Source organism: Amphiprion ocellaris, chromosome 14 (assembly GCF_022539595.1).
Source record: "Amphiprion ocellaris isolate individual 3 ecotype Okinawa chromosome 14, ASM2253959v1, whole genome shotgun sequence".
In the NCBI taxonomy this organism is placed as follows: Eukaryota; Metazoa; Chordata; class Actinopteri; family Pomacentridae; genus Amphiprion; species Amphiprion ocellaris.
The window spans coordinates 30,256,229-30,281,569 of NC_072779.1; the positions used below are offsets into that span (position 1 = coordinate 30,256,229).

The 25,341-nt window shown below is 38.4% G+C and overlaps 1 protein-coding gene across 2 annotated transcripts; it reads right to left on the minus strand.

Annotated features, from left to right (window-relative positions):
- Positions 1 to 861: 861 nt before the first annotated feature.
- tmem248 (transmembrane protein 248) lies at positions 862 to 24,842 on the minus strand. Of its 2 annotated transcripts, none has more exons than XM_023274670.3 (7): positions 24,475 to 24,842; positions 22,627 to 22,785; positions 21,024 to 21,312; positions 18,589 to 18,739; positions 14,813 to 14,996; positions 12,434 to 12,615; positions 862 to 3,979 (listed from the first exon to the last, which is right to left on the minus strand). In XM_023274670.3, exons 1-7 carry the CDS (start codon positions 24,475 to 24,477, stop codon positions 3,922 to 3,924), a joined length of 1,026 nt encoding a protein of 341 aa, XP_023130438.1. In that variant the 5' UTR covers positions 24,478 to 24,842; the 3' UTR covers positions 862 to 3,921. The 2 variants fall into 2 exon arrangements, with proteins under 2 accessions (XP_023130438.1, XP_023130439.1); XM_023274671.3 differs by having other exon boundaries at positions 12,472 to 12,615; positions 24,475 to 24,841.
- Between the last annotated feature and the right edge of the window lie 499 nt (positions 24,843 to 25,341).

The following is a 25,341-nucleotide window of genomic DNA, read 5'->3' on the forward strand; positions in this document are numbered from 1 at the left end:
ATATTTTAAAAACAAACTCAAAACCTACTTTTTTAGTGAGGACTTTCATTGATTAGATAGGTTTTATTCATTTATTACTCTTCTTGGAATGAACTGTATTGACTCTGCTGTTATTCACACATTTACAAATTTTAATCTAGTTAATGCACATTTTTCTCATTTCTTATTCTGATTTTATCAATCATTTTTGACTTCTATTTCTATCTTTGTCCTGTTTTACTGCATTTCTATTTCTGTTATTTGTGTTGAGTTGCATTTTATTTGTATATGCAAGTCTGATTGGTTCATTGTTCAAATGTCTTTCTTTAGGATAACGGAATGAAGTCAGAATAAATCTTTAATGGACTAAAGAGATACACACTTCCACTGAGTGGCATTTTTCTTAAATAAATTGAATTTCTGTGGTGTTTTTTGTTTAGAATCAAGTTGTAACTTCTCACTAGTACCTTTCAATCCACAGTTGAAAACAATCCCAGTAACAAATCTACTCCTCTTTCAGTAATTTGCTAAGAACTGTAGTGCCGAGCAGTTTTAAGATACCAATTTGTGTTTTTTTTTTTTTTTTTAGGCTTGTTTTTAAAGATTTATGTCATTAGTCGAACTCTAGACTGAGAGGGCAAAAACCTTTAGCACAATTCGTCGACAATAACAACAAAAACCCCCCAAACAACCCTTTTAATTTCTCCACAGACAGCCAGACCCCTACACCATCCAGCACTTAATATTTCTATGGCATTTTACTTTCCTCACCAGCAAATTAGCTCAATTTATTTTCCCTGGCAGATCATTAATCTCCCCGCAGAAACGGCGATAAAGCACGCGGCCACTGGATGTAATGAAGAGTCGGGGGCCGGAGAGGCGTTGAACTTTAGAGACAGTTTATTTAAACTTGAATTCATTTACAGCAGTTCCACTGGAGAGGAAAAGAAAGGGTTTCGATGACGTCCTAGCCACATTAAACCTATGGTCCTTATCTACTGTATGTACATGGAGGAGGATGCAGCTCGACAGTGCAGAAGGCACAGAGTTGGCTTAATACTCGCCTGTAAGCGCTGCTAACATGACAGAAAGGAGGAATGGGGTGGGTGTAACGGCAGCCGTATACTGGAGACACGTTCTCCTTAATGGAAAACAAAGAACGCTGTGCCATGGTGCAACTCAGGAGGAGAATATGGCTCCACTGTTTTTACTCAGTGATATAGTGGAGTAGTTGGAAAACTACAAATGCAAGCAGCTGCTCCTTTAAAAATCCATTCCTCTAAATGTACACTTAACAAGCTTTCTGAGCTTCTCATAGCTTTATGAGAAGAGATTTATGTTTTGTATTTTTTTTTGTTTTGTTAAACCGGTGTGTTTTACAATATCTGATATGTGAAAGCGAGTGAAACTGGACGATGTTAAGGCATTTTGCAATTAAAGAGATGCAATTCTGACCCAAAACAGGATATCACACGAGAAAGAGAAGGGGGGGGAAAGAAGCAGGTAAGAGCAGGTTACTGATTTTACCTATGACGGTTTGGCAACAACATGGCATGCTTCATTCGACTCCTTTAACTCAACACACACACTCTCCGTCCATTACTCAGCCAAGAAGAGCTGCCAGATCTTCCAATAAAGTCCAATTGTGGGAGCACGAGGAGACAGTGCCGACAGTAAAAGCAACAGATCCATGCTCGAATATGATACACATCAGAATTAGGAAGACTTGTACTAGCATCATTCAGTGTGGAAAAAAACAAACCATTAAACCCCAACACCTTTCAGTCATTCACCAACATACAAACAATAAATTTAGTGTTTTGATTCAATAACATGATGAGATTCATTTTTCTCACAACAAAAAAACTTATATGAACATCACTCGAATGAAAACATAATTCAAGTAAAGCCTTTCAAACAAGAAAAAAACTATCATAAAATCATGTGGAATTCTTGCATCTCAGATTTAGATTATGCTGCTTATAAAAAAGTACATTCAACAGGTACATCAATTATGTGACAGAATGATAGCAGAGGTAAGTGAGATGTATCAGTAATTGCCATTGAAAGAAAAATAAATCATCCCTAACATTTAAGAAGTGCACTGTTTTGGAATTCTCTGCTTAGATTTAGACAGATAAATGCAATAACCCAATCTAATTCCAGCACTGTATTATTATTAATATGTTTTTGTTGTTCCTTATTGCAAATCTAATAGGTGCTGCTGTACATTTAGAATAAATGATTGTCAAAGTCAGAGAAAGTCACGACAAATGGGAAAGATTTCGCCGGTGGATGTTTTATCATTTCTGTGCCAGAATCTCTTAAAAAATTGAGACATTTGGGACCAGATTTCAGAGAATCTTAGTCTACAGTCGCCTTTCTTTGTCTAAACATTTCCCAAACTCACGCATTCACACAAAGAGTGAGTTTTTTGCACATTTTGTTGTACTAGAAAATAATAATAAAAAGTAGTAATGTAATCATAAATAGAATAATTACATAAATATAATTATATGCTAGTGTATAATTATATTTACTTCTACATGGAAGCCAACTAGTTCGGCAAACATCAGACTGTTTACATGTGATTTTGGACACACACAAAAAAAAGAAAAATCATCATCACAGAAGCAAATAACAAAATGTGCAAGAAATCCGAAGGTGCACTAACTATGCAAACACTTTAACACGTGCAACTGATATCGATTTGCTTCAAACAAAAGCTTAAGTAACTCAAAAGCATCCCAAAATATAGTAACTCGAGGGCCGTTTGACATTTACATTAACAGGACAGACGTCACAAGCTTGATTTCAAACCACAGGCTCATCATACTGGAAGAAACAAAAGAAAACTAAAAAAAGAGACGTTTGGCTGTGGAAGAAGAAGAAGGGATCGGTTAACGTGGGAAAGAGAATAAATGATCTCTCCGCCTATGTTCAAGCAAGCAAAAGTCCACCGTAGGTAAGGCAAGATAATGTTGTTTCCTCCTGACTGAACGTCACTCAGAAAGCTGCTGCAGAAGCGATCGGCAGCAAATCAAAAAGACGAGAGGCAGGTGAGTGATGAAGCCACCGATGAAGGAAAAAACAAAAAAGGCAGAGAGATGTTTTCAGTGTGACGTCTACTTGTCCCGAAAAAAACTAATTTTCGAACCACACTGAACTGCAGTTACTGATAACAGGATACAAACTGAGACAGTGGGACTCGTTAATATATTAATGTGCAACTAAATACCTTGTGTTTATTGACACAGAGTATGATTTATGTGTTCAAATTGAATAAATTAATTGTGCAAAGCGACTTTTTAACGGACCGCATGAAACATCCAAATTCTGATCAGACTTTTGATTGCACTGCTGAGTTATTTTCTTCCCCGTTTACGCTGCAAATGACAAGTGCATTCTGGAGATTTAATTGTAAATCAAGCATCTAAAATTGAGTATATTCACTTAAACACACTTCAAGTGACTGAACGTCATGCTTCGTCATCATGGAAGAGACTTTGTTTACAATCTGTTTCGAGATATCTTAACATTTACACCAAAAAATTAACTTAAATTTGCGATAAATGCCACAAAATGACTTTTTTTTCTGTCTTGTTTGATTAAATGAATGAATGCCGGGAAAATGGCTGTGTAGCTCTCGGATGTGGCCTTCTGCTTAGTTTACGTACTGCATGTTCTGACATGGCACAAGGGGGCTCAGGCAAAAATAATAATTAACAAAAAGAAAAAAATGGTTTTGCAGGAAATATCAGAGTTCCTACAAATATTTACACCACAGATACAGGCACTTGTATATCTTTGGTTGGAGAAACCCAACATTGCAAGAGTAATGCATTCACAGAGCTTTTGTGTCCCTTATTGTATGTCCAGGGTTCACTAGGCAACTGGTATGTTTATTTTTTATTTCTTCTGTCTCTTTGAGTTTTGTCCGTGTTACAGGTAAGTTCTGGCATAGCTCTCCGACGTCTTTTTAACCTTCTGACAGCGCCACCTGCAACACAAGAGATGAGTTTAGTGCAGATTATCACCTCGAGACAACAGAAAGAATGCACACATCACCAGAAACACCAGGAAAGAGCAGGAAAACCACGATGAAGGGGAGTGGACAGGAAAGATTCTATGAATTTGATCTCATCTGTAAAAGCGGTTCAGGTGCAAGCATAATATGGAGCAATATTGTCCAAAGTGGTGCAAATGTGACAAGCTGTGTATTGTTTTAAGCATTTGTGTAAATATGGGAAATTTAATGAGGCATATCTTCATTTCTAACCCTCTGAATCCCAAAACTCACTGGTGGGTTTGGGAAAGATCTTATCTATAAAAACTCTTCAAAATCCCACTATTTGTTGCAGCTAAAACCTGTAAAAACAGAATAAATATTCAGATTTTCCATTTTGCCATCGATCCTTGAATTATCATCGGTGGCGTTGTGATACTTCCGAAAATTCAAAGAAATCTGCGTTTAAAATCGAGACAGTCGTCCAAATCACTCAATTCTACATTTCATGTAAAATTCACCAAAAACTAAAGTTTACTCTGAGCAGATTGTCTAAAAAACAAACAATTCCAGGGACTATTCAGCTGATCTGCAGGCAAAGCAAATAGTGTATGGAAACAAATGAAAAAATGTAAGCAGTAAAACATCTATGGTATGTAGACCTACTATATTTTTCCAGTGTTTTCGTTTTTGCACTGTGTGGGGTAGGGTTGTTTTTACTCTTTTCATTGTATGTTATGTTTCAAATTGTGATGTTGCAGCTGTACTGTAACACTATTGCCCAAGACAAGATCTCTTTTTTTTTTTTTGTAATTGAAGTTTTTATTCCATGTTTTTACATTTTAACCACAGAACACAGACAAAAACACCCAAACAACAAAATGTGAGGTTCAGTACAAAACCAGCTGTCGTGATGCATTAAGTTTGTATTCAGTTTGTAGACAGGAAGGTGCAAAAATTGTCCCATTGTTCCATCGCGTCTTCATTCCTAGAGGTTAGTCGTCCTAACATCTTCTCACAGGCCACATTCTCAGTCATTTTTTCTTTCCACATTTTCAGAGTTGGGGAATGAGGATCCTTCCATAACTTTAGGATCAGACATGCACATGTCACAAGAGCAGTATTTAAAACTCTAAAACTATGTCTGTTTAACAAGGGCACCTCTGTTCTATCTCCTAATAAACATAGTCTAGGTGATTTGGGTACATTACAAGATAACCAACTCTGCATATAACTTAAAACATTGTTCCAAATCGGAAAAACCAAAGGGCACTCCCACAGAGCATGCATCAAAGTACCCTGAGCTTTCTGACATTTCCAACACAGATCATTTCTGCTAATACCCATTTTATAAAGTCGAGAGGGGGTATAGTAATATCTATTGAGAATTTTATATTGAATGAATTTTCCCTTGGCTTCTCTAACATATAATCCACAATTTGACATAATTGAATCCCAAATATCGTCATCTATAAAACAATGTAAATCTTTTTCCCATATTGCTTTTAGACTTTTAATTGTGTTATTATTTGCCCAAGGGCAAACGTTATACCATTTAGAGGCTTTACACAGTAGTGGAGGTAATAGCAGAAATGTCTCTACTGGGGTTCTCTCCTGTGATTTATATTTTCCTTTTAAACAATCCCGTATCTGTAAATACTTCCAAAAGTGGCCATGACCCTCTAATTTGAATTTCTGCTTGATTTCATTAAATGTCATAAAGACATCGCCCTCAAATAAGTCACCAACAGTTCTTATACCTTTTCGTAGCCATTGTGCCCAGTAAATAGACTGTTTGCCAATCTTAATTTTGGGGTTGTTCCATAAAGACGAGTACCTCATGACATACGGATCAAGCTTGTATTTTCTATGTACCTCCAGCCATACCATTTTGGAAAATTTTAAGATTGGATTTTCAAACTTGTCTTTGTTCAACTTTTGAGATAAAGTTTCGATTGGCGTAAATGGAGAAGTAAGTTCCTGTTCAATTAAAATCCAATCCAGGTCAACTTTCCCCGCCCAATGTTTGGCTAGTCTAGACATTTCGAAGGATATACTGTAGTGTTCCACATTGGGCAGGGCTAAGCCCCCTTCCTTTTTCGGCTGACAGAGTCGACTTAGGTTAATGCGTGGTTTACGACCATCCCAGAGAAAGTGTTTTATCATGTTATTGTAATTTAATAATAGTGGCTGGGGGATACATATTGGTAACATTCCGGTATAGTAATTAATAAGTGGGGTTATGACCATTTTCACTGCATTTACCTTCCCCCATAATGTCAAATTTAATTTACTCCATTTATCCAAATTTGTCTTAATTTTGTTTATCAATTTGCCCATGCTGTCAGCCAAAATATCCTCAATGTCTGGGTCCAACTCAATTCCTAGATACTTCATCCCTTTATGCATCCACCTGAAATTGAAACCAGACACAGAGCCGTGACTGCAAGATTGAGAGACTGGCATGGCTTCAGATTTTTGCCAATTAATTTTATACCCAGAGTACATTGAGTATTCATCAATAACCTCTAGCAGAGTTGTAATAGAGTTAGCAGGGTCTTTACTTAAAACCAAAATGTCGTCTGCGTATAAAAACAATTTGTGTTCCCTTCCTCCCCCCAACACACCTCTGATTAGTGAATTTTCTCTAATTTGAATAGCCAAGGGCTCTAGAAAGATGGTAAATAAAAGAGGGCTTAAACTGCACCCTTGACGGGTCGATCTGGAAATATCGAAAAAATGGGAGAGTACCCCGTTAGTAAAAACAGCTGCCTGTGGCTTGGAATACAGAATCTTAATCCAGTGACAAAAATTGTCACCCAAACCAAACCTTTTCAGAGCAGTAAATAAAAAAGACCATTCTACCCTGTCGAACGCTTTTTGGGCGTCTAAAGATATGGCTAACACAGGATCAACGTTGTTTTTGTTCAACCATAAGAGATGTAACAACCTTCTCATATTATCAGATGCAGATCTGCCCTTGATAAACCCAACTTGGTCTTTATGTATAATTTGTGGTAACCCAGTTTCTAATCTTGTTGCTAGTATTTTAGATAATATTTTACAGTCAACATTTATTAAACTTATTGGTCTATAATTGGCTGGGTCCGTTACGTCTTTGTCAGTCTTCGGGATAAGTGATATTATTGCCTGATTAAAACTTGGAGGAAGCAGCCCATGTTCAAAAGCTTCATGAAATACTCTTGTTAAAAATGGGCAGAGTGTGTCTGTAAATCTCCTGTAAAATTCAGCCGGAAAGCCATCAATCCCCGGTGACTTTCCAGTTTTCATTGCATTAATTGCCTTCTTTACTTCTTCCTCTGTTAAGGGGGTTTCCAATTTGTCCTTTTCTTCTTGTGAAATCTTTGGTATTGTTATTTTATCAAAAAATTCATCTAGTTGTTTCGTGTTAGTCTTATTTTCAGATGTATAAAGGTTTTGGTAGAATGTTTTAAAAACTGTGTTAATATCAGATGACGATGTAACTAACTTATCATCTTTTTTAATTGCTGTAATAACATTTTGGCTATCTATTTTTTTAAGTTGTCTTGCTAATAGTTTCCCTGTTTTTTCACCATTTTCATAGAAATGTGTTTTAAGCCGGAAAAGTGCATACTCTGCTTTCTTGTTATATATGTCATGAAGATTATATTTAAGTTTACAGATTTCTTTAAATTTAGTTTCGTTGAATTTTTCAGCTAATTGTTTTTCAAAAATACATATTTTTTCCTCCAAAGTTTTAATCTTGTTCTTATTTTCTTTAATTTTCTTTGAGCAATAACCCAAACATTTTCCCCGGACAAATGCCTTGAGAGCATCCCACACTGTGGCTAATCTATCAGTAGACCCAACATTCACCTGTAAAAAATATTCTATATCTTTTTGTAGAGATAGCACAAATTGTTCATCCTGCAGTACACTTGTATTTAGTCTCCATCTACCTCTATTGACTCTCTCCGTTTGCAAGTTTATACGTAATTCTACAGGAGCATGATCGGTTAAGGCAATGACACCTATTTTACTGTTCACCACTAGATCAACACATGCATTGGAGATCAAAAAATAATCTATTCGGGAGTATGTTTTGTGTGAATGAGAATAAAATGTGTACTCCTTTTCCAAGGGATGAACAAGTCTCCAAATATCTTCCAGGCCAATATCTTCTCTTAGAGATTTCAAAGCCAATCCTGTTTTAGTTGTTAAGGTTGTATTGATGGTGCTTCTGTCTATATATTCATCTAACACATTGTTAAAGTCTCCACCTAGCAAGATATGTCCCTCTATGTTCCCCAACATCTCATTGATTTTGTAAATAAATTTAGGTTCATCTCTATTTGGGGCATAAACATTACACAATACTACTTTTACACCATTAATAAGTGCTTGGAGACACAAAAGTCGCCCATCTTCATCCTTAAATTGTTGCAGTAGAACAAAATGTAACTTTTTATGTATAAGTATCATAACACCACGACTTTTGCTTGAAACCGAATTATGAAAAATTTTGCCCACCCAATCTCTCTTTAATTTCACTGCTTCATTTTCATTTTCAAAGTGAGTTTCTTGAATGTAAGCAACGTCAGTGTCATGAAACTTAAGATAATTCAGTATTTTCTTACGTTTAATTGGTGTGCTGCAGCCATTTATGTTCCATGAAACTATATTTATTCCTGTGCTACCCATTACTCCACATTTAAACGCTCTGTACCTCCCTGTCTGAAATAATTAAACATACACCGACAGCTTAATGTGAACCAAAATATAAACAAAATTAGTACCTCACATTGAACGCTCTCAAGAGAAAAAACAAAACAAAAAATAAATGGCGCTGTTCTAAAAAGGAACATGACAGCGCACATGCCCAATAGGCGAAGCTTCAAGTAGTCTCTGGTCCGTGCGGGTCCCGCAGACAGCGTCCTCGGCTCCTCCAGCTGCCCAGGCTGCACCCCAGTGATCCTGTCCCCGTCATTTGGAATTATTTCTGGACTCTCTCCTGTCCGCTACTTTTACATCCTCGTCAGGCCAGTTCACTCTCAATGTAGTCACGTACAAATCTCTGAGCTTCCTCCACATCATCGAAGCTCTTTCGCTGTCCTTTCCATGTAAATTTGAGTGTTGCGGGATGTGCCAGCGTGTGTTTCACCTGATGCTGCCAGAGCGTTTTCATCACTGGGAAGAATGGTTTCCTTTGCTTTGCGCGTTCTGCAGTCATATCCTCGTAAATCGACAGGCGGCAATCATTCCAGGTAAAACCTTTCTTTTGTTTAGCAACAGTCAGGACTTTATGACGTGCAGTGTAGCGGAGAAATCTTATCATTATGATGCGAGGTGGCTGGTCCGGTCCGGGGCGGGGTTGTAAACTTCTATGGCATCTCTCGATTTCAAACTCTGCTCCGGTTAGACCCAGGCCATCAGAAAGGATCTTCTGTACATAATCACTCAAACCTCCGCCAGTCTCTGAGCCTTCTTTCAATCCAATAAGCCGTACATTCTTTCTGCGACTTCGATTTTCTTGATCTTCAACTCGAGCCCAGAGGTGCTTGAGCGTTTTAGCGTATGCGCTGTTGTCCTGAGCCATAGTAGTTACCTTGTCTTCGATATCCGAGATGCGACCCTCGGCTTCGGCCATCCGGACCTGGGTCGCACTCAGAGTGTTCTTAAGTTCAGCCATATCAGACTTAATAAACGACACATCAGCTGCTACTCCAGTCATAATTGCTCCCATTTTTGTCATCTCCATGAATAAGGCGCTCATATCCGTGTTTGGAGTTTCTCCGGTGTCAGCAGTGTTAGCATTAGCAGTGTTAGCTGTAGGAGAGCTAGCAGTAGCATCCCCAATGTTCATCGTTTGCAAACGAGTCTGAACATTCTTTTTCTTCAAATTTGCAGTCATCCTCCACAAAAACGTCGAGAACCCTGCCTTGAAATTACGTTTGGAGAGAGTTTTAGTTGCCAAAAAATAGAATTAGGTTGACGGGGTTCAGAGCTCTCCTACGGCGCAGCCATTCCCTGATACCTCACCACGTGACTCCGACAAGATCTCTTTTTGACAATAAAGTACATCTTATCTTACCACACGTTAATTTCAATAATCAAAACAACTCAAATGTAGTTTTTTCTCTTTATAATTTATGACATTATAAGGTTGTCGTATACTGCACGTTTAAGTTCTTTCTACTGTTCCCATACAGGTACAGGACTTTATATTTCAGTAAAAAATGAGCCCACAGTGAGTAAAAATGTGACAAAAACACCCAGAAATTGTTCAGGATTAGGAGGGTTACAATGTTTAAAGTTTTGTACCAACCGAGGCTTTTATTGTGAAACAGCTACATAAAATTGTCGTAATCATGTCGGCAGTCAACACAGCAACAACACGGACCTGCTCTGCCCTGTTTAGTCAGCACATCTGTTCTAAATACTGCAGGGAGGAACAGAACAAACAAAGTCTGTTGACGCGAGCTCTAAGATGAAGAAATCTGCTGCTCGGCTTCGCCCCCACCTGCCCTATCCAGAAACTGTGTAATTTTCTCTGCTGTTTTTCTGAAGTAAAGTGCTCATAACCATCCATCTGACCTGACTCAGGAGGTGAGTCAGACTGGCCCGACCTTTCTTTAAAAGTGTTCATTTCTGAACTGGAGCGAGCTGGATCCTCATACGGTGACGTAAGGTGATACATGTTGTGTGTACTGAGCAACGACAAGAAATAACGCGAGGAAGGACAATCTTCCATCACCCCTGGAGAGGTGAAATGCAACTAGCACCTACCAGATACAGCCAAGGATACAACTGTGTCCGCTTGGGTTGTTATAGCTTTTCTGTGGGGCTACCAATGACATACCTCAAGCTACAATCATAATGATCAAATCAATTGTTTAAGAGAGTTTTGGGCTGTAGCCTTACTAGTTTACCTCTATTTCATAGTACGGTATATCTTTTCAGTGGCCAAGCTACATTGATTAAATAGCACAGCAGCATCCAGACAAGCTATATTTTCCTGAGCATTTCTGAACTTTCAAGCACAGCAGAGCTTTCACTGCAGTCTGGAATAAAACTACAGGCCAGTGCATGATGCCACCACAATACACAGACATATGCATAACCAAATGAGGTACTTCCATTTGGCTAAGAAATCATGTATTAATCATTAGTGCAGTCTGCAAACACCAGCTAGCAGCTTGTTGGCGGCTAACTACTAGCTAGCTCGCCATGCATGCATGTTTTTCACTCTGTAGTACAGTGGCCGAGAGGTGCAAACCAAATTTACATAATGCAAAACACTTTTACAACCTCCAAGACAAATTTACAAGCGACAAAACACTTTTACAAGTTCAAAAACACTTTTACAAATCCAAATTCCAAATTTACATAATGCAAAACACTTTTACAACCTCCAAGACAAATTTACAAGCGACAAAACACTTTTACAAGTCCAAAAACACTTTTACAAAGCCAAATGTAACCGGAAAGGGAATGTCCCAACTCCGGGGTTGAAGCGGAAGTGACAACGAGGAGCGGCTAATGCACTCTGTCGGTCTGATCTGCGCCATTTAAACACTCTAAAGACCGACCACACGAAAAACAAAACTGCATCAATCGGTTCATATGTTACCCACAAAACGGGCAAAACATCACCCGCTCGCTGTCCGTTGCATTAGCCGCTCCTCGTCGTCATTTTCGCTTCAACCCCGGAGTTGGGACATTCCCTTTCCGGTTACATTTGGATTTGTAAAAGTGTTTTCGAACTTGTAAAAGTGTTTTGTCGCTTGTAAATTTGTCTTGGACGTTGTAAAAGTGTTTTGCATTATGTAAATTTGGTTTGCACCTCTCGGCCACCGTACTGTAGGCTGAAAATTAATAAAGTTAAACCTAATAAAGTTTTTAAAATCAGCTCCTGATGGTATGCTGGTGTAGCTTAGCATGCTAGATTTTTCAGGAGCTAGCTTCAGTGTAACTATTACTTCAACTAACTGCACTTTGCAAGTAGCTTTCCCAACACTGATTTCTGCTAACAAAGGCAGTAATTTTTTGCTTTTAAAGAGATAATGTGCCCAAAAAATTAAGTACTACTGTACATGAAGATGTGTCTGCAGAAAATCAGCAGTGTGATTAGATTGTGTCTTTGATCGATGCAGGTCTCCTTTAAGAGGTTTTGCATGCTGGTGTAGCTTAGCATGCTATGTTTTTCAGGAGCTAGCTTCAGTGTAACTACTACCCTAACTCACTGTACTTTGCAAGTAGCTTTCCCAGCACCGATTTCTGCCAACAAAAGCAGTAATATTATGCATCATTTATTTCTTCTGCTATAAAGACATAATGTGCCTGACAAAAAATAACCATAGCTGCACATGCAGATGTGAAGCATTTTGGACAGTCAGCAGAAAATCAGCAGTGATTAGATTGTGTCTTTGACCGATCACTGGTCAGTCGGTGCTTGGCTGAAACTACCTGTTGAGGTCATATAGCACTGCTGGTGTCTGTTGTACCTTCTCAGGGCAGAAGTCAGGGTTGGTTTGTCGTACTTTGCCAGGCCGCCCCTTTATGACTGCATAGCAGAACATAGTGATGACCATGACAAACAAGAAGTAGCTAGTGTGCATCAGGTGCAGGTTGATGAGGGAACGATCATCCTGGGAAGGAAAGAGTTGAAAAGACAAAGTTTAACATCTCAGAGTGGCTGCAGCTTCGATTAGAATCAAACATCCTGATTTCTACTGGCTCAATGCACAAACCATACATAAATGTGACATTACTGATGACTGCCAGCTCCTATCTGTGCTGTGTTACAGTGTGAAGTACGTTGCAGTACATTTCTTCTATAAACCGTGATAAAGTGTTGGGTTGAGTTAATCTTTTTCTCAAAAATATTTCTTCTTCTTGACTTTTTTCCCTTCTGTTGCACTCATTTGTGTGGCAATGTACTTTTTGTTTCATAGGGGATGTCTCTGATTTTCATGGTCTCAGCTTTTTTCATACACAATACCAGTTATAATTGTGTTTCGTCCCTGCTTTGCATACTGATCGGAGCAATGTTTTACATTCAGTTGGGCATTGTGGATGACCAGCAAGTCAATCATAACAATGGTTAATTCATACTTATTTGATGCATATTACTCCCTTAAGAAGTTTTGCATGTGTTCTCATAACAGCTGCAGGCCGACTCACTCAATTCAATGCATTCAACTGATATTACATACTATCAACTGAGTGCTTTTACTATATGTTTGAGCATATGCCGAGTCTTTACGTGTCTGTCTACTGGTCAGAGCACTTAATACAAAATTCCATGCCTTCGCATTCCTTTAAGTTCTTACTTCAGGCGTAATTTTAAATCTCACTGTCAGACCAGTTATATCCGTATAACAGCTCTACAGGTATGCACTTTAAATGCCCCTTCCTTGGGCAATAATAACTTAACAATTACATGATCAGAAGCTTTAACTTAATGGCCCACACACTGTGCTGTACAATGACAGTCCCTACCGGTTGCTATCTGATATAATTCGATGCAAACTAATATTTTAATGCCAAGTATATGAAGCTGCACAGCAAGTCTGAAGAGTGCAGATTTTAATCATTGCTAGAAATAGAGGATTTCCACACTGACAGAAGGAGATAATGGTGGTGTATCGGGCACCAGTCCTGAATTGTGTTCAGGTGGGCTGAGATCAGGTGACTGTGCAGGCAGCATATATTTTCAAACTGTCTCACTGGAACATTCAGGGCCCAGTTGTGGCCGGTCAATGGGATCATTGTTATCCTGGAACAATCTACCGCCATCTGTATAGAAGTAAATGCCTTCCAGAATGGACTCTGTGTTTGGTCACATTCACTTATGTGGGGCTAAGGGAGTGATCCTAAACCCACCTGAAAACCAACACCTAAATAGTTACCATTGTTTCATTTATTTTTGTGCTACGATGACTTCAAAAAATAACATTATAGAACAGGAAATCAATGTTAACATTTAAAATACAGAGAGAAAAAATTCTTAGGATTTGGAATTTTATTTATTTAGATCAAAGCTGTAATGATTATTCGATTAAATGTCAACTGTTTAATCAATTAGCAACCTTTTTTGCTAATAAATTAATTGGTTTCAGAATTTAGTTGAGGAAAAAGAAGGCTAAATTGTTCAACTCCAGCTTCTCAGATTTGCATGTTTTTGTTTTCTTTCCTCCTCTGTGACATTTAAGTGAATATCTTGGGATTGTGGACATTTAATCGAAACATATTCAGCTTTAGTGCCTCTACTGCTGATTAGTCAACATAAATAATGTAGTTTTACGGTAACTTAATACTTTAAACATGCTGATAAACTTCTGGATCCTGATATTAAAAAGAATCACCAGCAGTACTGTGATAACGAAACAGCATCACTGGTGTTTACACAGCATTTATCCAGTTATGGGTTTGGCATTTTTCACCATGATCTGACATATTTTAGACCAAAAAACTTACTAATCAACATATTGTGACAATAAGTATAATTGTTAGTAGCAGAAGTAGTTCAATCTTGTCTTAACTTTTAAATTCATAAAATAAAAATGAGAAATCAAGACTAATTTATGGAAATGAAAGCAAGATTTGAAACATTTGGAAGAACCTCACATCTGAGAGAGCCTAACTTTTGTTTCAAAGCTGGAAGTTGGTTTACTGGAGCGGCACTTTAAAATGGGTTTGTTTTCCTAGAGGCATTCAAGTGAAAATTCTTTTCTTGACTCATCTGCTTCTGTGGAAGTGAACTGAGACCTCGGAATGATGACATTAGATAACCGTGAGTGTGAATAATGTTCGCTGTCAGACAGTAAGGAGGCGGTGACTCACGTCGGGAACAATGACGGTAAGCTTTGGGTTGAGAGCGTGGTACACCTTGCCGATGGCTCCTTTATAACACCAGAAGGGGTTGTAGTCCTGACTGTACTTGGTGTCTGAGTCACGGACCGTGGTGAACACCTTGTACCAAGATGTGGCGTTGGTGTACGTCTCCGGCACGCAGTGTGGCGGCTGCCTGCAAATCGAAACACAGATTTTCTGTTGATTGGTGGCACGGCATGTTGGTTATGTCAGAAAATGTGAAGATACGATTGGAGAATTTCTTGCTTCGCAGGCTCTGCATTTGTTTATCGGTTCATAAGTGAAGCACTGGCCAAATTTGAGGACCACAGAAAATGATCCGTCAAAGGAAAGGAAGAAAATGGGATGTGACATAGCTGAGGGGTAGGAAAGGAAAGGGGGCTGGATAATTTATAATAAAAACCTACTTATTGAGTGAAAATTGCAGATAAATATTAATTTTTTTTGCATCGTTTACATTATGCAGTTTAGCCATGGGCCACCAGAGGGCTCCAAAGCAGTATCTAAGGCAGTGATTCTCAAATTTTTTCTGTCGGGCCCCCCTTCAGAGGACAAAAAACTTTCGTGCCCCCCCAATAACTTCGTGCGTATGTATATATATATATATATATATATATATATATATATATATATATATGTATATATATATATATATATATATATATATATATATATATATGTATATGTGTATATATATATATATATATATATATATATATATATACATATATATATATATATATATATATATACATATATATATATATATATATATATATATATGTATGTATGTATATATACATACATACATACATACATACATACATACATACATACATACATACATACATACATACATACATACATACATATATATATATAAAAACTGTGAAAACATGAATATGCAGGGCTGTGTTATTTTATCTGATTCCATTTTGTTGTTTTTCACAGTAAAGAAGTAAAGATCAGGGGTGTCAAACTCATTTTAGTCCAGGGACCACATAAACCCAATCTGATCTCCAGTGGGCCCCGAGAGTAAAATCACAGCATAATAACCTATAAATAACCAAAACTCCCACTTTTCCCCTTTGTTTTAGTTAAAAAAAAAAGTACATTCTGAAAATGTTCACAATTAATGAACTATCTTTTTACAAAATATTATGAACCTGAAATTTCTTAAGGAAAACAAGTTCAATTTCAGCAGTAGCCTATTATGCCTCAGTTCATCATTTACACATGCATTGTAACTGCCAGATAACAGTTTATCTACAAAAACACAAAACATTCAGTCACAGGTATCTGCAACTGAACAATCTAGTATTTTACTTCATGATCAGAACAACTTGTCAAGTTCTAGAAATTATTTTAAATTTACAGTTTTACAAATTTACAATTTACAGTTAATGTTGTTGTGATTTTTATCATTTGTAAAGTCGTCCCGCGGGCCGAAATGGACCGTCTGGTGAGCCGGTTTTGGCCCACAGGCCGTATGTTTGACATTGCTGGTAAAAAATAATCGGAGGTGATGAGCCGAGTGTGTAACGTGATCGAGTACGCTGGCGTTCCGACTGCACATTAACGACGCGTTCTCCCGTTCTCTGAAGTCTGTACTTCGGAGTCTGAACGGCCAGTGCATATACCATAGATATATACAGAAGATCATTATTATCATTAATATATATATATTTTTTTATATCTATGGCATATACAGTCTATGGGGCCAGCACAATTTCAGAATTGTTGTACGCCGCGAAAAACAGGCCGATGTTAAAACAATAGTTCAGCTAATTAGTTCCACGTTGAAGGACCTTTTCCTCCCAGTCGCCCGTGCCCCCCCTGACATGCCTCTGTGCCCCCCCAGGGGGGCGCGCCCCACTATTTGAGAAACACTGGTCTAAGGTAACTAATTCTTCTCTACCAATTTAAGACAGATCTTTCAATTGAATGTCCACAACAAAAGGACTGATTCATCTAATACAACTAATATTTCCCATAATTACATTAAAATAAATAACATCCAACATCAGGTGAAGCTACATATATGCGATGGGACCTACATCACACAACTAACAGCTCTCAGTCTCCACTTCAGCAGCTTTGGCTATTCATAGTTTCAGAGACTGACTAGACATGCGACTGCTCATCCCCGAAAGGCTCCTGGGGCGCGATTCGCCAAATTTACAACATGCAATCTGATGCAATTTGTGGCTCGATCCCCTCTTGTTCATTTTCACAGATTTCACGAATCAAAACAAACCGTGCATGAGCATGTAAGAGCCCTGCGGGACAATTTCCAAGCATCAATCATATGTGAAACCTAACGCTGCCACCGTGTACGGTAATTACCTTAGATTCAGAGCTACTGTGGGAGTAGTTGAATTAGGAGATTTTAACTGTTACGTTGTTATTGAAAATCTGTCCAATAAAGCAGTATTTTTGTAGCACTAACAAGTGGAATTAACATTTAGCGAGCTGATTGGTTGGAAGCTTTAAAGAAGGAGCCTGAAAATGGTTTAACTACATGCAGGACATCCCAGCATAACATCTGCTGGTAAGGAAAGCTACACTGCAAGTCTTCATATTAATTAAATTTGAGGAGAGTATTTGTTATTTTCAAATAGATCAATGAGACAGGAGAATGGTGCAGATACCACGTCCAAAAAAATATGTTAGTCTTAACATGTAGCAGCACTGCACTAGGGTACAATACCCCAAAACCTGCAAGCAGATTTGAAAGGCATGGCATCTTATTTTATGTTTAAACAAAGAAAAAGGCAAAAAAAAACCAAAACACTGCCATAATTACATTTATTAGAGCCACAACCTATGAAACCAATAAGAATCGTTTGATATCCAATTTTCCAACTGTCTGTAAATTAATCATGTGCGATTTATAGTTCAGTCAGGAAATTCTGCCACATTTAAGCTTAAAATCGAGATATTTCATCAAAATCACCTAATTTTAGATATCTCTTTAAAAGGCATCCAAAAAAATAACTGCAACAGATTCTACAGAAAACAACCAATTCTGCCCACTTTGGTCCAATGGAGATGCCTCTGACTTTGCAGCTGAGCTGGGTTGAACTGCAGGCAGTGTTTACACAGAATAGATAGGAGACATGTATGAAAAAAAAATGAAAAATGGAAGTAGTCTATTATCTATAGTATGTAGAGATAGAATGTCTTTTCCCAGTATTGAATACACCTGTGGGCACTTGCTGTACACACAGATAACATTTTTTAATAATCAAAGAAATTTAACTTGTTTTTATGATTTATGACAATCTAACTTTGCTATATTTGCTACATTTTTTAGTTTTTTCTTTTAGACATGGTTGTGCTGTGTCCATAGAGGTACAGAACTTTAGACTGCAGTGTAAAATGAGCCCACAGTGAGCAAAAATGTAAAAAAAAAAAAGAGCAAAGAAAAACAGAAATTGCTTGGGTTTCAGAGGCTTAATGTAAGAAAAATATCTGTTCAGTTTCGAATAGCGATTTTGTTCCAGCCGAGTGTAAAGAAGAACACATTCCATTGTGTGTTTTGCCTTCATGCTCATGCGCACAGAAATTGTGATGTCTGAGGGACGTCACATTTTATCCACTAATCATCAAATATACCCAAAACACAGTCAGAAATGAGACGAAGATAAAAACCTAGAGAAACTGTATTTCATTTTGTCTGTATCAGTCAGATCTGGGCAGATATAAAGCTTGTTCCCATGAGTCAGGGAGGCAGTCCAACTCACACTGTGACTGGGAAGATATTGCTGGCTGCTGTGATGGTCATGCAAGTGCTGAACACCACCTGCTCGCAGTGGCCGTGCAGCACGCAGTCGTCCGAGTTCCAGGACACGGGCAGGGTGAAAGTGATGTTTATTTCTTCATGGGCTTCCCGGCCTACACACAAAAATGTGCAAAGATACAATGAGAACACAACAGATTATCAGAAGATAGAAGCTTCAGAATCTCACTGTCAGTTTTTCCTAATTTGCTTCACTTTTCCAGAGTTGTTTTAGGCAGCCTTATGTGTTTAGGAAACCCACTCATGAGCACAATTCATGAGGTTTTAAACTGCATATCCACAAGCATGTTTAAAAAACAAAACAAAACAACTCTCTTAGCGCTCAGGCAGTTATAACAGCCTAGAACAGTCTAAACAGTATGCACACAACTCCCACAGCAGGAAGTCAGGGAGAGCCACAGCAGCGATATTTGATGTCACACCAAGCTACTCCCCTGATAACGAATGACAGACTGACTTTGTAGGCTTATGCAATATTTATCAAACTGCAAAGGAGATTAGAAGATTATCAGTCAAACTGAGTGGACTCCTGGGTGTGAGTAAAGATAGATGTGTCTATCCAGATGGGAACTACAATTGGGAGCCAAAAATAGTGTCAATTCTCACCAGCGACGTCAAACAGCAGATGAAGGTCTAAAAAAATTGCTGAGCTTTTCTTGCACTTGATCATTTTATCCTAAAATTTTTATCTGTACCATATACAACTTAGTTTCAATAATTAGTATATATATAGAAACCATGTCAATATAGTACTTATTACTCTCTATGTATCATTTAAATAGTTTTGAGCAGTTAAACGATTATTCAAACTTAATGAGAGAAGAAGATGACATTTGTCAGACACACTTCTCTGTTTTCTACAGCCCTATTCAGACTGGAATATTTGCTCAGTGTAATAAAATATTTGCGTGGCTCGTTATTTATTTGCTCATCCATCCTGGTGCATCCAAAATTGAGACAGAAGTCCATGTCGTTGACAAACATCTCAGCCTGTAATAATTACAGCACCATAAAAGTGAAACAATGAGAGTAAAAACTTGATATTCAAAGTGTTCGGGAACAACATTTAGTTATCTATAAAATAAAACTGCAAGTGCGTGGTGCTGGAATGTCCTCAAAAGCAAAAGGCTAAAACTACAGATACAACACATAAGAACTAGACCAATTTTAGTGAGTAGAGCTGTAAAAAAAAAACATTTACTTGGAGCTTAAATGAATGCAATCATTGGTGTGACATCAGATAGTGCAGTAGCATGCTGAAAAAGAAACAGTGTTTCTACTGGAAAGCCCTTCTTTTACATTGAAACAGAATCACTAAAATAAAATACAGGTTATTTCTTTTAAAGACTAAGTCTGGGTGCATATTTTTGCTGCAGGGAAGTATGAAACTGAATGTTATCCTCAGAGTAGATGCATAACTTTGCAATTTAGCCGATTTAAGCCGAGCCTGACGTTTAATGTTGCAGACACGTCTTCCATCCTCTAAATTCTTTGCTCTGGGGAACCGTACAACCGACACAGAGTACATCAGAAGTGAAAGAGAAAGAAAATAAACGTGCTCTTTGAGTATGTGTCGTCACTTGAGACACAAGTAAAAGTTCACAAACACATACATAAGCATGCAGACACGCTGCGTTCAGAAGCTCCGAGGCGCTTTTGGAATTCACTTTTCACTTTTGCTCGGCCTTCTAAAGCCTTTAAGTGTGAAACCTATAGGGGCAACTGAGAGGGACAGCTTAAGGCTACACAACGCTGCCACTGTTTGCTCACTTTGTCTGAGTAAAGTCACCACACAAAGAGGTAAGTTAATACTCATTAGAAGGAGAATGGAGTGAGCTGAAGTCATATAGGAAGCACAGAAAAATAGCCCAAGTCACTACAGACTGCATTCATTTGTCAAGTGAGTAATAAGAACGTCTTTGAGTCTACGGTGCAGCGAAACATACTGTATTTGCAGAATACAATTTTGAGCTAAACGAAAACAAGTGCTACACAACAGTTACATTAAATGATTGCAATTTGATACAGTCAAAATCATTCCTGCTTCTTTCTCTATTTCAGCCCACTGCTCTCTGTTTATGTCAGCTGGTATGAATGTGGAGTATATTTACCACGTGGCAGCAGGACACCACTTTCTCAGAGCTTATATGAGGCAATTACAGGTTTTATGATACTACTGTAGGGGCATGTTTAACAAACTGGTGACTGTGTGCACGCTGGAGTTGTCATAATATCTCTCACATGGACACTTTTTGATGAAGTGGAATCACCCTCAGCTTCATGCAGACAGACACTGATTTCCTACTAAACACAAATCACTTCTTTTCTCCATCAACGGAGCAAATAAAATTAAATCTAGCAACGAGAAAGAGAACCTACCAGACAGGCCCACTTGCTGCCCCAGCACTGTGGCATACAGGTGGGTGATATTGCGAGAGTATCCTCCAAACGGGCGCTGAGGGTCCAGTGTGAGCGTGATGGGGACTGAGATGTTAATGGGACCCGAGTCCTCGAGCAGGAGGGGAACCTGGGTGCTGGATCGAGCCTGGCCGCTGGTCACCACCATGCTCTCTGGTGTGGTCGACTCGTTCAGGCCGTGCTTTATCGTTTCATTCTCCGACACACAAAAGTCCAGCTCGTTAAAGCGCAGCAGAAAGGTGTTCCAGTCCTGAGAAGGAATACGTTTGTTTTAGTTGATGGAACATCTATTACCTGATTTATACTTGGCATGTCTTCACCTGGGGACCTCTGGTAATTTGTAATGATTGCAGAGGTCATCTGTGATTTTGTCGTAAAAATTCGAACACAAACGACAATATTTTGCCAAACACAGAAGTCCACTGATAATATTAACTGGGGGTCTTATTTGCTGTCTTATTTGTGTTTTTTTTTTTTGCATCTTTCTCGCTCCAGAATCATGGAGGCTGATTTTGCAATTATAAATGAAAGTCTGAAGTATTTTGAGTGCAAATTCAGAAGGCTCATGTTGCTACTCGGCAATGAGACCCATTTACAGCAAATCCACCAAAAGAGTGAAATCTTGAGGGATGATTATATGGATGATATACGTGACGGTGCAGAAAATATCTGATGTCTTTCTGCAGCTTCAACAGTTATTAGGTAGCAGCCAATTATGCCACATCTGCAGCAAATTATGTCAGCAAATTGGAGTAACACACAGACTTCACTTATCCTGTGGCATAATTTGTAAATCACATCAGGTCCCCAGGTGAGAAATCCTATTTAACTTCCCCACATCAAATTATGGAACAGAATGCAAAGAACTTCCCTTTCGAAATTTCAGCTAACTATTGGCAGACAATATTAAACCTACTTGCTAAATCTATATCCACCAGCACACTTGCAGTCCACTCAAGTAGAAAACTACCTACAGCCTTGTTGATTTGCATGTGTTTCCTATTTAGATTCACATGCAAAGGTTTATTTCCATGTATGCATCTTCTCTACTTAAACTCCGTGCACACTATAGTAACACTTAGCTGGGCTGAAGGCCTTTAAGCTCAAATTTACATGAGGAAATGGGGTCAAGTGCATTGTTTAACTTGCACAGTATATTTAAAACACACTGGATTCACTGATTGTAATACTAAAACAATCAACTTTTTTTCCGTATTTGTGCTTTGAAGAAAAAGTACAACATATGAAAGAAAACATTCCACTTGTGGATGCATAACTACAACAGCCTTAAAATCACCCCCAATAAAGATCCTATGATAAATCAGCTACAATAAAAAAAAAAAAAAAAAAAACATTCAAATTAACAGGGCGAGCCCAGAAAACACTGAGTGGATCATAGATCTAAAAATTGGGAAGATTAATTATTATGGCATAAAGTAGGCAAAACAGGCCACAATCTGACATTTAGAATTAGCAATTATCCCATTACTTGCATTTGAAAGATACTTAAAGAGGACGACAACATAATTTCAACTCTTTTAAAGATCTGGAGGGTTTATTTTACCTCTGTCAACTCTGGAGACTTGATCTCTTTAATCTTAAAGAAATAGCCGATGGTCAGGAAAGCGATGGCCACTGCACTGACGCTGATCATGAAAATGACCAGAGGTGGACGGTTGTTGATGTAGCTTCTCAGGTTCTCTATAGGATTTAAAAGGTACACCTGGACAAAGACATAATGTGGTGACATTTAAGCAAGGGGTTCTTTGTATAGGAGATTAATTAAAGATGACTTCAAAACCTTAATGCAGGCACATCTGACTTTAACAATGGACAACAGCTGCCTTGGCCTAAAATTTCACAATTTGAGCCAAATTAAAACATCAACAAAGCTGCTGTATCGCCAATTCAAAACCAGCAGTGGTTCTTTGTAGCTTCACTACACTTCTAACATCTAACAAAAGTGCAAAATGCCTGCAAATATAAATTACAATGAAATAGGGGCTTTGTTTTAAATTCAAAATCAAGATCGCACACACAACAAACAACAAAGAGTCTATAAAGTATCTAATGACTGCTTACAGACTTAACATGGTTGCAAATGGATGTTGATTTTGTCTTCTGCATGAAAAATGGGTATTATGCACTCTGCCTGATTAAGGTTGCATCAATGCACTTCATAATGCATCATTCTTAGGACAAACTGATGAAGGATTAAATCTAATCTCAACAAACACCAGCTTAGTGCTCATAATGGTGACATGTTCAAGTTTTTACGTTACCTTGTGCTAATGTTAGTAAACAACAGCACAGTTAAATGAGACAGAATTGATAAAGCAATAATGAACATTCTTGTAAATCTATTGCAAATAGGTAACGGCTTAATGTTTTAGAGGAGAAAAAAACATCACATCTAAAGATAAAATACAAACGCTGGATCCTGCAACTACTACAGAATATACAAGTATCTCTGGCGGAGTACTTTAAGGTCCTTTCCGATGTTTGGAAGTAGTCCGTACACCTTGTATTTATAGAACCTACCAACAACTGGTTTAGTAAGATGCTTCAGCTGTGCTGTGATGCTTCAACAGGACATCTGTCAGCAGAAATGCCTTTTAAAATCACTCACTGAATTAATGAAATAAAGGCTTTAAAGGCCCCGAATAGTATTGATGTGGTTCATTGTGGTTTACGTTACGGATGTCAACCGGCATAGCACTGATATTCAGACAATCTGTTAATTGGTTTATGCAAAGAATTTTACACTGCTACACCAGAAGCAGGGCTGTGTTATATGTGGCATGAGTGGAGAGTGTAGGATAAGAAACCTCTAAAAATATCGCCCTGACTTCGATAGGTAAGCATTGAATTAAATTAAACTAACTGTTAATGCAAATTATTCCTGGTTGTCTGAGCCATCTGGCCACCAGCTCTCTGCTTGTGCATGCATTTTAAGCCACATTTCTTCTGAGTTAACATATTGTACGTCCAGTACTGCATGCAAAGGTTGATTTCCGCAGAAGCATGTGATTATATCTTCCTGCAAAACGCACGATCACCAAGAAGACGAGCTGCAGCGTCCAGTAAAAATGTAGAAGTTGGAAGAAAACGGTCATTAACTTGATATTAACACGAACCCACTACAAAGATGTTGGAGGTAAAAGCAGCCAAAGTAGAACATTTGATTAGCTCAACACCGCAAAGGGTGTTAAATCAACCTCTATGTTTGGCTTTCCTCATACCAGACACCGCAGCCAGGTGACAGAAGCTGTCAACCTTGTAGCACGACATGCTAGCTACCTGGCCCTCAGAAAACTGTCCAGAGGCAAGACAGCAACACGACACATTTAGGATTAAACTGTAAAATGGCTGTTATCTAGGCTTGATAAAACAACACAGTGGCAGTCCTCACCATTTTTTCTTTCTGGGCATGCGACGGATGCTAGCTGGGAGGGTTGGTTACGGGCCACAATAAGGCAGCGGCTATGCTAGCACTGTTAGCCTCTCTGCGAAGCTAGCCTGCACTGCTAGCTTGCTCGCACTCCCCGGAGCTAGTCCCTCCTGGATAAACGGCTGAAGAGCAAGAGTCGGTGTTCGGTGGAGACAGCCAGGCTTTCAGCGTACGAAGCACCGCGTATCCTCCTTCCCATTCTTCGCCCTCGTTAGGTTCCCTGCGGCTCCGATGAGAAACGTACCCACAGCCTGTAACAACGTCAATAATGTATCTGGGTCCTCCCTGCCGACATCTCCTCCGCGTACCCGCACTGCGTAGCAGAAGCGTCGCAGCGCCGCTTCTCGATATTTCCGTAGAAAGTGCGCCCGAAAACGCTCGTACACGCGTCAATGATGTGGACGCGTACGTAGTTTACGTAGACCGGAACGCATTCAGCATGTTTACAAAATTGTCGGAGGCTTTTGCTGCATTAAGGTACTGTAGGAAATATAGAAATTCAAGGGTGTTTTGCTCAAGTGAATTTCAATTTAAAAAGCTTTTCAAAATCCATCAGTACGCATTAGCATTTGTGTAACTTTTTATTCCTGGGGCCTAAGGTTGCACTGTTTTTATTGATGATGTTTTTTGTTTGTTTGTTTTTACTATTATATCTAATCTTTTTTACATTTATATATTTTGGAAAGCACTTTGTAACGCCGCTTTTTAAAGATACTGTAGAAAAAAGTTTATTGTTATTATTATTATTATTATTATTATTATTATTATTATTATTATTGGAATAGAATAGAATAGAATAGAATAGAATAGAATAGAATAGAATAGAAT

What these genes read in the sequence shown, in the direction of transcription:
- tmem248 (XM_023274670.3), bottom strand. An exon ending in AGTCTCCAGAGTTGACAGAG is followed by an intron (nt 21,313 to 22,626) that starts GTAAAATAAACC and finishes ATTCCTTCTCAG; the next exon opens with GACTGGAACACCTTTCTGCT. An exon ending in GTGCTATATGACCTCAACAG is followed by an intron (nt 3,980 to 12,433) that starts GTAGTTTCAGCC and finishes CTTGTGTTGCAG; the next exon opens with GTGGCGCTGTCAGAAGGTTA.